Source organism: Blennius ocellaris (assembly GCF_963422515.1).
Source record: "Blennius ocellaris genome assembly, chromosome: 14".
Taxonomy (NCBI): Eukaryota; Metazoa; Chordata; class Actinopteri; order Blenniiformes; family Blenniidae; genus Blennius; species Blennius ocellaris.
The window spans coordinates 28,226,038-28,238,720 of NC_137663.1; the positions used below are offsets into that span (position 1 = coordinate 28,226,038).

At 52.5% G+C, this 12,683-nt stretch overlaps 1 protein-coding gene across 2 annotated transcripts in view; it reads left to right on the forward strand.

The window, feature by feature from the left end:
* sgcd (sarcoglycan, delta (dystrophin-associated glycoprotein)) overlaps positions 1-10,988 on the forward strand; it is a 125,378-nt gene extending 114,390 nt beyond the window's left edge. For both annotated transcript variants that reach the window (XM_080508263.1, XM_080508262.1), the window contains 6 exons: positions 3,476-3,577; positions 3,892-3,979; positions 4,772-4,891; positions 8,852-8,924; positions 9,630-9,753; positions 10,290-10,988. In XM_080508263.1, the coding sequence (XP_080364389.1) occupies positions 3,476-3,577; positions 3,892-3,979; positions 4,772-4,891; positions 8,852-8,924; positions 9,630-9,753; positions 10,290-10,475 (693 nt within the window). In that variant the 3' untranslated portion in view covers positions 10,476-10,988. The remainder of the gene's footprint in view (positions 1-3,475; positions 3,578-3,891; positions 3,980-4,771; positions 4,892-8,851; positions 8,925-9,629; positions 9,754-10,289) is intronic.
* The last annotated feature ends 1,695 nt before the right edge of the window (positions 10,989-12,683 follow it).

A 12,683-nucleotide genomic window follows, 5' to 3' on the forward strand; every position in this document is an offset into this window, starting at 1 on the left:
TGGTGACGGTCCACAGTGGTGAGGATCCACAGTGGTGAGGGTCCACAGTGGTGAGGGTCCACAGTGGTGAGGGTCCACAGTGGTGACGGTCCACAGTGGTGACGGTCCACAGTGGTGAGGATCCACAGTGGTGAGGATCCACAGTGGTGACGGTCCACAGTGGTGATGGTCCACAGTGGTGACGGTCCACAGTGGTGAGGGTCCACAGTGGTGACGGTCCACAGTGGTGAGGGTCCACAGTGGTGACGGTCCACAGTGGTGATGGTCCACAGTGGTGACGGTCCACAGTGGTGAGGATCCACAGTGGTGATGGTCCACAGTGGTGAGGGTCCACAGTGGTGATGGTCCACAGTGGTGAGGATCCACAGTGGTGAGGGTCCACAGTGGTGAGGGTCCACAGTGGTGAGGATCCACAGTGGTGAGGGTCCACAGTGGTGATGGTCCACAGTGGTGAGGGTCCACAGTAGAGCCTGACGTCTGCAGACAGAACCTGGAGATCCCTGGTCTTAATGTTCTGGCTGATGACTGAAGATCAAAGCTTTGGTTTGGGTTCCTCCCTTTTTGTAATCCTAGTTTTGTTTGGTTCCTTCTATGTCCATGTCATAGAAACATAGAACGAATGAAAACAGGGTGTGCAGCAGGAGGAAGTTCTCTGAACACAATGAATATATTACTTCATAATTACTTTGAATGAAAATCCAGTATAGCAAAAATAGCAATATACAAAAATAATACAATACAAAAATAAAATCTATTGTACCTGTTGTTTTTCTCTTGTCGTGACGTTGAGGGTGAATCTGTTTGTTCATGAGTTCATTGGGTGACGCTCCCGTTTTATTTCAACTGTAGAGTTTATGAGACGATCCAGCTCACAGCAGGACGCCGCGCCGTCCAGCAGGACGCCGCGCCGTCCAGAGACGACGACAGACTTCCTGCGTCGTCTTCACATTTTCACCAAAGTGGAAAAATACATTAAAGAGGGAGGAAATCGACTTATAGCCCGAGGCACATCCAGAGAAATATTGCCTCTCTGAAAGTAAATGTGTTAGTTCTCCGCCACATGGCACCGCGGCCCACCGGGAGGACGGAGACAAACACGTGAATACGTGAGGAGGACAGACTGGACGTCCTCACATGTGAGTAATAAGTGAGTTTTCACCGGATCCCTGCAGAACGGCGCCACTTCGCTCTGCTGGCTGTTTCCTGTCCACTGGGGGACGCAGCGCCTCCACACCAGTGGACAATGTCCAACCCCACGTCTGTCTTCACGCTTCTTTCCAGTCTCAGGAAACCAGGAAAGTTTCCTTCAAAGACAGAAGGACACGGTTTCCTCCAACCATTCCAATAAGCAGAGTAACTCTGCAGTGGGATCGCTGTTCCAGAACCGTCGTGACTCTTCAAGGTCTCAACGTCTTCACCACTAATGAATCAACGCCGCGTCGCGTCCCCTTAAAATACGGCCACTTCCACTTTATTCGTCTCCCGGCAACTAATTATCTGTGCAGCCAAACGACAAACTGTAAAACACTGGAGACGCTGCAGACAAACAGGAATCCTCGACGTTCAGTGGGACTCAGACCGTCTACAGTTCACTGGCAACAAACACAGATTCATCCTGGAACTGGACACCGATACCGACACCGGCACCGACACCGACACCGACACCGATCACCGGCACCAGCACCGACACCGATCACCGACACCGACACCGACACCGATCACCGATCACCGACACCGATCACCGATCCCGGCACCGGTACCGGCACCGGTACCGGCACCGGCACCGACACCGATCACCGCCACCGGCACCGACACCGACACCGATCACCGACACTGATCACCGGCACCGACACCGACACCGATCACCGATCACCGATCACCGATCCTGGCACCGGCACCGACACCGATCACCGCCACCGGCACCGACACCGACACCGGCACCGATCACCGACACCGATCACCGGCACCGACACCGACACCGATCACCGATCACCGATCCCGGCACCGGCACCGACACCGATCACCGCCACCGGCACCGACACCGGCACCGGCACCGATCACCGGCACCGATCACCGCCACCGACACCGATCACCGACACCGATCACCGGCACCGGCACCGACACCGACACCGATCACCGGCACCGATCACCGACACCGGCACCGACACCGACACCGGCACCGATCACCGACACCGATCACCGGCACCGACACCGACACCGATCACCGATCCCGGCACCGGCACCGATCACCGATCACCGCCACCGGCACCGACACCGACACCGACACCGATCGCCGATCCCGGCACCGACACCGATCACCGACACCGACACCGATCACCGATACCGACTCCGACACCGATACCGGTACCAGTGTGTAGTGGTGGCGGTGCCATCCTGCCGCCGTCTCTTCTCCGCTGTGCTGCGCCTGCAGGCGGCTGCATTCACACGTCAGTCACTCAACAACAAGATGAAGTTGATAGGAAATGTTTGGGCCGGAGACACTGACCGGTGGAGAGACTGACCGGTGGAGAGACTGACCTGTGGAGAGACTCCAGAGACACTGACTGGTGGAGAGACTGACCGGTGGAGAGACTGACCTGTGGAGAGACTCCAGAGACACTGACTGGTGGAGAGACTGACCGGTAGAGAGACTGACCTGTGGAGAGACTGACCGGTAGAGAGACTGACCGGTGGAGAGACTGACCTGTGGAGAGACTGACCGGTAGAGAGACTGACCTGTGGAGAGACTGACCTGTGGAGAGACTGACCGGTAGAGAGACTGACCTGTGGAGAGACTGACCGGTAGAGAGACTGACCGGTGGAGAGACTGACCTGTGGAGAGACTGACCGGTAGAGAGACTGACCTGTGGAGAGACTGACCTGTGGAGAGACTGACCGGTAGAGAGACTGACCGGTGGAGAGACTGACCTGTGGAGAGACTCCAGAGGAACCTGACGGCCAGCGTTCGTTTGTTTGTCGGCTCCAATCAGTTTCTTCTGATCGTAAATATTTGATTTGATATTTGTTTATCAAGAGTCATCAAAGACACTTTTTCATTTATTCAAAGCACTAAAGATGAAAGGACGTGAAGAAATATTGAAGCAAAGTTTAAAAACACAAACTTCACAAAATCACATTCTTCATCAGAGCTGTGGATATGGAGTTTAATAAGGTTCCTGCAGGACATGTGTGAGTGGGACGGGACATGTGTGAATGGGACGGGACATGTGTGAGTGGGACGGGACATGTGTGAGTGGGACGGGACATGTGTGAATGGGACGGGACATGTGTGAATGGGACGGGACATGTGTGAGTGGGACGGGACATGTGTGAGTGGGACGGGACATGTGTGAGTGGGACAGGACATGTGTGAGTGGGACGGGACGTGTGAGTGGGACGGGACATGTGTGAGTGGGACGGGACATGTGTGAGTGGGACGGGACATGAGCTGACTGTCTGTCCTTGTCTTCAACAGGACGGGATGGGAAACCTGAGAATAACAGAAAAGGGCCTGAAGCTGGAAGGCGACTCCGAGTTCCTGCAGCCGCTGTACGCCAAGGAAATCCAGTCCAGACCGGTGAGACGTCCACACTGCTGCTAGGGTAATAGATTACTGGAAGTAATAGATTACTGGAAGAAATCCAGTCCAGACCGGTGAGACGTCCACACTGCTGCTAGGGTAATAGATTACTGACAGTAATAGATTACTGGAAGAAATCCAGTCCAGACCGGTGAGACGTCCACACTGTTGTTAGGGTAATAGATTACTGACAGTAATAGATTACTGAAAGTATTAAATCCCTGAAGTCACAGTAGCGCCGCCCACAGGCAGCAGTGAGTAAGGATTACTGTAAGTAATAGATTACAGTGAGTAACGCCATGTCTCCTCAGGGACGTCCACTCTTCCTGCAGTCGTCCAGAAACGTGTCGGTCAACATCGTCAACAGCAACAACCAGCTGCTCACACAACTCGTCACAGGTGAGACTCATTCAGCGGCGCTTTATTGTGAAAGGTTCCACGACCCTGACAATATGCAGAGGACATGATGGTCTTCTTCTATTAAACCGTGTTTCTTACTGTGGAACCTTCACGAGGTTGAACGGCGTCCCGTCATGGCGGACGGCGTCCCGTCATGGCGGACGGCGTCCCGTCATGGCGGACGGCGTCCCGTCATGGCGGACGGCGTCCTGCAGGCGGCGCTGCAGACGCGACTGATGCAGGTTGATTTGACGAAGAGCGGCAGGAGGATTCTGTTGGTGTATTTCTGTGGCCGTCACAGCGCCACCTCAAGGCCTGTTACATGAATAGAGCAAGAGATTTGGTTGTAACTTTATTGTGAAAACCATTTTCAAGCTAGGAGGTCAGTGGCGGCACCGCGGATCCTCGCTCTCACTACAACTTCCTGGCAGGATTCTGGACTCTTGATTCACCGGACCGGATTTTAAAAGCAGGAAACAGTTTGTGGTTGTTTCAGCAGAAGAGTTCTGCTCTCAAGGTTTCATTCCTCAGTAAAGCTTTTATTCTGGCGAGTGTCTGTCTGTGATGCAACGGCTCTTTTTACTGCATTTCTGCACCATTATGTGTTTTTTTATAGCCATTAGAAGTTATGGAGGGTCGAAGGTCGAGGGCTGAAACTCTGAATTCTTTTTAAAATCAAGTTATTCTTTGGTTTGTTTCCATCAAACGTTTGTAAAGATGCTCTTGATCAGCAGGAAGCCAAGAGGAAACCGTGTGAACGTTCAAGATGTCCGCTGCTCTTCTGCTCTCCAGGATCCAGCGGCTTCAAAGCTCGCGGGAAGATGTTCGAGGTGAAGTCCAACGCGGGGAAGCTGCTGTTCTCCGCCGACGAGCAGGAAGTGGTGGTCGGCGCCGAGCGGCTCCGAGTGACGGGTGAGCAACGCCGCTTCCTCTCCTCCGGCCCCGGGACGATCAAACCCTTTGAAGTGACTCTTCTTTCATGTTTATCCTTGATTGGAACTCGAGCGTCGTCCACGGCAGTGAAACATCGAGGCAGAAGAAGAAACACGGAAAGGCCGACGTGTACATTAGCTGCTGCAGCGGCTGTTAGCATGGTGTCTGCTGCAGCGGCTGTTAGAATGGTGTCTGCTGCAGCAGCTGTTAGCATGCTGCCGTCTTTCAACCGTCGTTTACAGTCTGGTCAGAAACACGACGAGTTCCCAGCAGATCGTCATGAGACAACAAGCAGGAAGTGATGAGAGGATGAGTCACAACAAGCAGGAAGTGATGAGAGGATGAGTCACAACAAGCAGGAAGTGATGAGAGGATGAGTCACAACAAGCAGGAAGTGATGAGAGGATGAGTCACAACAAGCAGGAAGTGATGAGAGGATGAGTCACAACAAGCAGGAAGTGATGAGAGGATGAGTCACAACAGAAGAAATGAACCAACCTCTTGAATTTGTTCCCTTTTTAAGAAAAAAAGTTATTCTTTCCAAAATACTAAAAAGTGATGACGGTAGAAACGTTAATGCTGAAGTGTTAACGCCGAAGCGTTAATGCTGAAGTGTCAATGCTGAAGTGTCAATGCTGACGCATTAATGCTGAAGTGTTAATGCTGAAGTGTCAATGCTGATGTGTTAATGCTGAAGCATTAATGCTGAAGTGTTCATGCTGAAGAGTTAATGCTAATGCGACTGGCTGAGATGGTCTTGTGGAACGTTGTGGTGTTTAATAGGCAGACGATCATCCACTTCCTGCTCAGCAGAAGCTCCACTTCCTGTCTGTAATTAAACTCCTCCATTACGTCGTTAGTCCCGTTGCCTTGGTGACGGCGGTCGGTCAGAGTCTCTCGGTACGAAGAGGAAAACCAAGGTGAGGACAGGGAGGCAGTTGGAGTGTCTGTAGCCTCACTGTCATCAGTGCTGTGCTTCCATATGCTCGCTGTGTAATTACCAGTCTACGTTACGGGGCCGCGCCGCGCTGCACCGCGCCGCGCCGCGCCGCGCCGCGCGCTTTCATATCCTGCAGAGACAATCAGGGATCAGTGAGAACAAAACTCATCTTCTGTTCTTTCTTCAAACAAAAGAACCGACAGCATCACAGCCCTCGCTGGAAACTGGTCATGATGCTTAAAGAGTTGAGTCACATTTCCAGGTCTCAGACGTTCTATTGGGCGAACGCTCCGATTCGCTAATCTGAACGCTCCGACTCGCTAATCTGAACGCTCCGACTCGCTAATCTGAACGCTCCGACTCGCTAATCTGAACGCTCCGACTCGCTAACTGACACGTTTGCATTTGCAAGTATTTTTAGCTGCTCGATCTGACACCAGCATTGAACGTGGAATTTGGGATCTTGACGTGTCATTCAGCCTGGTATGGCCTGGTACGGCCTTGTCCAGCCTGGTACGGCCTTGTCCAGCCTGGTACGGCCTTGTTCAGCCTGGTACGGCCTCGTTTGGCCTGGTTCAGTCTGGTTCGGCCTGGTTCAGCCTGGTTCGGCCTGGTTCAGTCTGGTTCGGCCTGGTTCAGTCTGGTTCGGCCTGGTTCAGCCTGGTTCGGCCTGGTACAGTGTCGTTCAGCCTGGTTCAGCCTGGTTCGGCCTGGTTCAGTCTGGTTCAGCCCGGTCCGGCCTGGTACCTCACACGGAGCACCGCCAGCTGCTACGCGCTTCAGGAAATGTCTCTCTCTAAAACTACCTGGATGATCTTCATCTTTATGTCGTGTCAAAGCTTCAGCCGCCCCGGGTGATATATCACCCCTCCCCCGCCGCCGCACTTTTATCTGCAGCTCGCTCTCTGCGCCGAGTGGACGCCGTTAAGACGTAATAAGACCATAAAAGACACTCCAGAGTTACAGTGGAGGAGGAGAGGAGGGGGGGGGGGGGGGGGGGTGGGGGGGGCGAGAGTCATCTCTCAGAAAGACACCTGCAGGCTTATTCACCCAAACATTATGACCACCTGCCTGAAGAGCTTGAGCTTTAGCATTAGCGTTACTGTCAGCTGGTGCTGAGGGGGGGGGGTCCTCTTCATCCCTCCTCCTCTTCCTCACTCCATCAATGTCTCAGTTGTGAATGGACGAGGAAGAGTGAGTTAGCTGGTTAGAGGAAGGGTTAGCTAGCTGGTTAGAGGAAGGGTTAGTTAGCTGGTTAGAGGAAGGGTTAGTTAGCTGGTTAGAGGAAGGGTTAGCTAGCTGGTTAGAGGAAGGGTTAGTTAGCTGGTTAGAGGAAGGGCTAGCTAGCTGGTTAGAGGAAGGGTTAGTTAGCTGGTTAGAGGAAGGGCTAGCTAGCTGGTTAGAGGAAGGGTTAGTTAGCTGGTTAGAGGAAGGGATAGCTAGCTGGTTAGAGGAAGGGTTAGCTAGCTGGTTAGAGGAAGGGTTAGCTAGCTGGTTAGAGGAAGGGTTAGTTAGCTGGTTAGAGGAAGGGATAGCTAGCTGGTTAGAGGAAGGGTTAGCTAGCTGGTTAGAGGAAGGGTTAGCTAGCTGGTTAGAGGAAGGGTGAGTTAGCTGGTTAGAGGAAGGGCTAGCTAGCTGGTTAGAGGAAGGGTTAGTTAGCTGGTTAGAGGAAGGGATAGCTAGCTGGTTAGAGGAAGGGTTAGCTAGCTGGTTAGAGGAAGGGTTAGCTAGCTGGTTAGAGGAAGGGTGAGTTAGCTGGTTAGAGGAAGGGTTAGTTAGCTGGTTAGAGGAAGGGTTAGCTAGCTGGTTAGAGGAAGGGTGAGTTAGCTGGTTAGAGGAAGGGCTAGCTAGCTGGTTAGAGGAAGGGTTAGTTAGCTGGTTAGAGGAAGGGATAGCTAGCTGGTTAGAGGAAGGGTTAGCTAGCTGGTTAGAGGAAGGGTTAGCTAGCTGGTTAGAGGAAGGGTGAGTTAGCTGGTTAGAGGAAGGGTGAGTTAGCTGGTTAGAGGAAGGGTTAGCTAGCTGGTTAGAGGAAGGGTGAGTTAGCTGGTTAGAGGAAGGGCTAGCTAGCTGGTTAGAGGAAGGGTTAGTTAGCTGGTTAGAGGAAGGGATAGCTAGCTGGTTAGAGGAAGGGTTAGCTAGCTGGTTAGAGGAAGGGTGAGTTAGCTGGTTAGAGGAAGGGTTAGTTAGCTGGTTAGAGGAAGGGTGAGTTAGCTGGTTAGAGGAAGGGTTAGCTAGCTGGTTAGAGGAAGGGCTAGTTAGCTGGTTAGAGGAAGGGTTAGCTAGCTGGTTAGAGGAAGGGTTAGTTAGCTGGTTAGAGGAAGGGCTAGCTAGCTGGTTAGAGGAAGGGTTAGCTAGCTGGTTAGAGGAAGGGTGAGGTGAAACTGAAGCAGCTCCGTTCAGTGATTCACAACTTGTAACGTCTCTCCTCTGTAACGTCTCTCACTGTAACGTCTCTCATTGTAACGTCTCCTCACGTCTCTCCTCTGTAACGTCTCTCACTGTAATGTCTCTCCTCTGTAACGTCTCTCACTGTAACGTCTCTCCTCTGTAACGTCTCTCCTCTGTAACGTCTCTCACTGTAACGTCTCTCACTGTAACGTCTCTCCTCTGTAACGTCTCTCACTGTAACGTCTCTCACTGTAACGTCTCTCACTGTAACGTCTCTCCTCTGTAACGTCTCTCCTCTGTAACGTCTCTCACTGTAACGTCTCTCACTGTAACGTCTCTCCTCTGTAACGTCTCTCCTCTGTAACGTCTCTCACTGTAACGTCTCTCACTGTAACGTCTCTCACTGTGTCAGCAGGAGATTGACCCGCCCGATCAGCTGATCGATCGCACCAGTCCCACTGATAATGTCCATTGATTGTGTGTGTGTGTGTGTGTGTGTGTCTGTGTGTGTGTGTGTGTGTGTGTGTGTGTGTGTGTGTGTGTGTGTGTGTGTGTGTGTGTGTGTGTGTGTGTGTGTGTGTGTGTGTGTGTGTGTGTGTGTGTGTGTTCAGGGGCTGAAGGAGCCGTGTTCAGTAAATCTCTGGAGACGCCACACGTCCGCGCCGAGCCGTTCAAGGAGCTGCGGTGAGTCCACCCTGATGCTAACATGCTAATCATGCTAATGTGCTAATTGTGCTAACAGTGAAGAAAAGCCTTCAAACAGTCGTTTTCATGTTTTACACCAATAAAGATGATTATAAAATCGCCTCTCAATACTTTTAAACAGGAAAAACCAAAAACATCCACAGTTGGGTTTCCAGTGTCTCTGAACTCTGTTTCCATGGAAACAAACCCGAAACACTACCAAGGTTTTCACTTGAAATGGTTGCCGTGGAAACGTACCTCGTCTTCATGAATCCATCCATCCTCCACCTCATATCCAGGTCTGGAGACGGTTCCTGGTACTGCCCCCCATGGTCTGGAGATCCGGCACAGAGCAGGATCCAGTACAGACCAGGATCTGGCCCAGACCAGGATCTGACCCAGACCAGGATCCGGTCCAGACCAGGATCATGTTATGTTGAAAAACGATCTCATGAATCTGTGAATTAATAATTAAAAAGACATCGTTTATCCATCAGCTGAGATTTTAGAGCGAAACATGCTAACACTGTGCTAACCAAGCAAACACTGTGCTAACCAAGCTAACACTGTGCTAACCAAGCTAACACTGTGCTAACCAAGCTAACACTGTGCTAACCAAGCTAACATTGTGCTAACCAAGCTAACACTGTGCTAACCAAGCTAACACTGTGCTAACCAAGCTAACATTGTGCTCCGCCCCCCCAGACTGGAGTCCCCGACCCGGTCTCTGATGATGGAGGCTCCTAAGGGGGTCCAGATCCTGGCCGAGGCCGGAGACATCCAGGCCATCTGCCGGAACGAGCTGAGACTGGAGTCCAAAGACGGAGAGGTGGGTCCTGACCCGGGTCTAGGTCCTGTCCTGGTTCTAGGTCCTGACCCGGGTCTAGGTCCTGTCTTGGTTCTAGGTCCTGTCCTGGTTCTAGGTCCTGACCCGGGTCGAGGTCCTGTCCCGGCTCTAGGTCCTGTCCCGGGTCGAGGTCCTGTCCCGGGTCTAGGTCCTGTCCCGGGTCTAGGTCCTGTCCCGGGTCTAGGTCCTGTCCTGGTTCTAGGTCCTGACCTGGGTCGAGGTCCTGTCCCGGGTCGAGGTCCTGTCCCGGGTCTAGGTCCTGACCCGGGTCTAGGTCCTGTCTTGGTTCTAGGTCCTGTCCTGGTTCTAGGTCCTGTCCCGGGTCGAGGTCCTGTCCCGGGTCTAGGTCCTGTCCTGGTTCTAGGTCCTGTACCGGGTCGAGGTCCTGTCCTGGTTCTAGGTCCTGTACCGGGTCGAGGTCCTGTCCCGGGTGCAGGTCCTGTCCTGGTTCTAGGTCCTTTCCCGGGTCCAAGTCCTGTCCCGGGTCTCATGGTGCCCCCCCCCCTCTTCCCCCCCAGATCTCCCTGGACGCCCGGAGGATCCGCCTGATGCGGCTCCCGGAGGGGAGGGCCTCCAGCAGCTCCTCGTCCTCCGGGACCCGGCAGACGGTCTACGAGGTCTGTGTCTGTCCCAACGGGAGACTCTTCCTGTCCCAGGCCGGGACCGGGTCCACCTGCCAGATCAGCAACAACGTCTGCCTCTAGACCCCCCCGGATCCCAGACCCCACCGTGACCCCAGACCTCAACGAGACCCCGGACCCCGCCGAGACCCCGGACCCCGCTGAGACCCCGGACCCCAACGAGATCCACAGACCCCCCAGACCCCGGCAGGAAGCCGGACCCGATGGACCAGCAGCCTCACGGAACCTTTGACTGAAAGTCTGCAAGAGCTGATGGACACACACACACACACACACACACACACACACACACACACACACACACACACACACACACACACACACACACACACACTGTTGAACGGTGCCAAATGTCCGATGTGAACGATCTGCTGATTTCCTGTGAAGTTGTTTAAAGAACCTTGAAGAACCGTGGAGAACCGTGGAGAACCGTGGAGAACCGTGGAGAACCATGGAGAACCGTGGAGAACCGTGGAGAACCGTGGAGAACGTGGCAGGTGCCTGAAGATTCATTATAAAAACAGAACCGGTGGAGAAGTTTTAAAAACTTTTTCATTAAAAAACACTGAGAGCTTTAGCTTTTAACAACCATCAGTCTTTGTGTCTCACACACACACACACACACACACACACACACACACACACACACACACACACAGCCTGGTGTACCTGGTTGTCGACAACAGAACCAGCAGTGGAACCGTCGTTCTCCTGGTGAAGCGTCGCTCACAGACGGAACCGAGGACAATATGTGTCTCTGCTTCTGGGACGTTTTTAAGAATATGGATGAACCAGCCCCCCCCCCCCCCCCCCCCCCCCCCCCCCAGGGGGGCGCTCCGGCCCCCCCCCCCCCCCCCCCGCTCCGGGGTGGACGGTGCCTTACATCAATGCACTCGTGGCAAAACAAGCACATCAGACTTTGTTTGTCGAAACATTTCAGTTCCTCCACAAAACGCTTCCTTCTGTACGAATGCAAAGACACTCAGCTCCGGTCTTTACCCCCCATGGACACCCCCTCCCCCCCCACTGCCCCCCCCCCCCCCCCCCCCCCCCCACCGTGACGCCCCCGACTCTCCTAAAGGACTGTTGGTCTTTAACGTCCGCTAACTAGTTTAAAACGCTTTAAAAGAAATCTGAAGCAGCAAAATTTGTTCAAACCGATGGTAAAAAATTTAGTTGGCCAAAAATGGTCAATAAGATTAACATTTATAAAATAGTCATAAACTGAAACAGGTCAAATGCCTGAAAGAAAAAAAGGGGGGGGGGGGGGGGGGGGGGGAGAAACCTGCTAAAATGACAGAAGTCACCAAAATTGGTGAACTTAGTGAATTTAAGTGTTAAAACGGCTCAGATGTTAAATAGTGATTAAAATAACTGAACACTGAAACAGAAGGAAAAACTGTCAACATGTCAGAATTCAGATAAAAGCAGATAAAATATATATATAAAATACTAAATATTAAAAATGGCTAAAACAGTTAAAATTGCAAAAATAAAGATTATTTGAGAACAAAAGAACTCAAAACATCCAAAACAGTAAAAAATGTAACTTGACTTGAAAACCTAAAGTTCAAACAAGATGGACTTTGCTTAATTAATGTTGATGTAGCGGCGCACCGTTAGCATCGCGAGCCTAGCGAGTGTAGCGTGAAGCTAGCCGAGACATTTTTACCTTCACTGGGCGAAACCGCGATCTGAACAAAACTCCTTCTGCAGCCTTGAAAAACAAACGGCTGCGATTAGCGTCATGCTAACGCGTGAAGCTGAATTAGCGTCATGCTAACGCGTGAAGCTGAATTAGCGTCATGCTAACGCGTGAAGCTGAATTAGCGTCATGCTAACGCGTGAAGCTGACGAGACGTTGGATACGACGTCGTCGTCCTTTTCCAGCGTCGGCCCACAAACTTCCTCCGTCGGGAGTCACTGCGAAAGCTGCAGTTTGTTTTTTGACTTTAAAACAAAAACGTGTTTTTCTACGGCTGAAAATGTAAATAACAAACAGGAAACAGCTTTTATAATCGATTTCCATGTGTTTTTATACTCAGACTGCAAAAAAAAAACGAGATTTTCTGAGTCAGCATGTACGAAGTGAACACCTTGTTTTGTGTTTGGCCGTCGGGCCGCCGGGGCCGCCGGGGCCGCCGGGGCCGCCGGGGCCGCCGGGGCCGCCGGGGCCGCCGGGGCCGCCGGGGCCGCCGGGGCCACCGGGGCCATCAGGACCATCAGACGAGGTCTTTGCATTCTGTCCACGTGTGTCGTCTGGAGATTTGT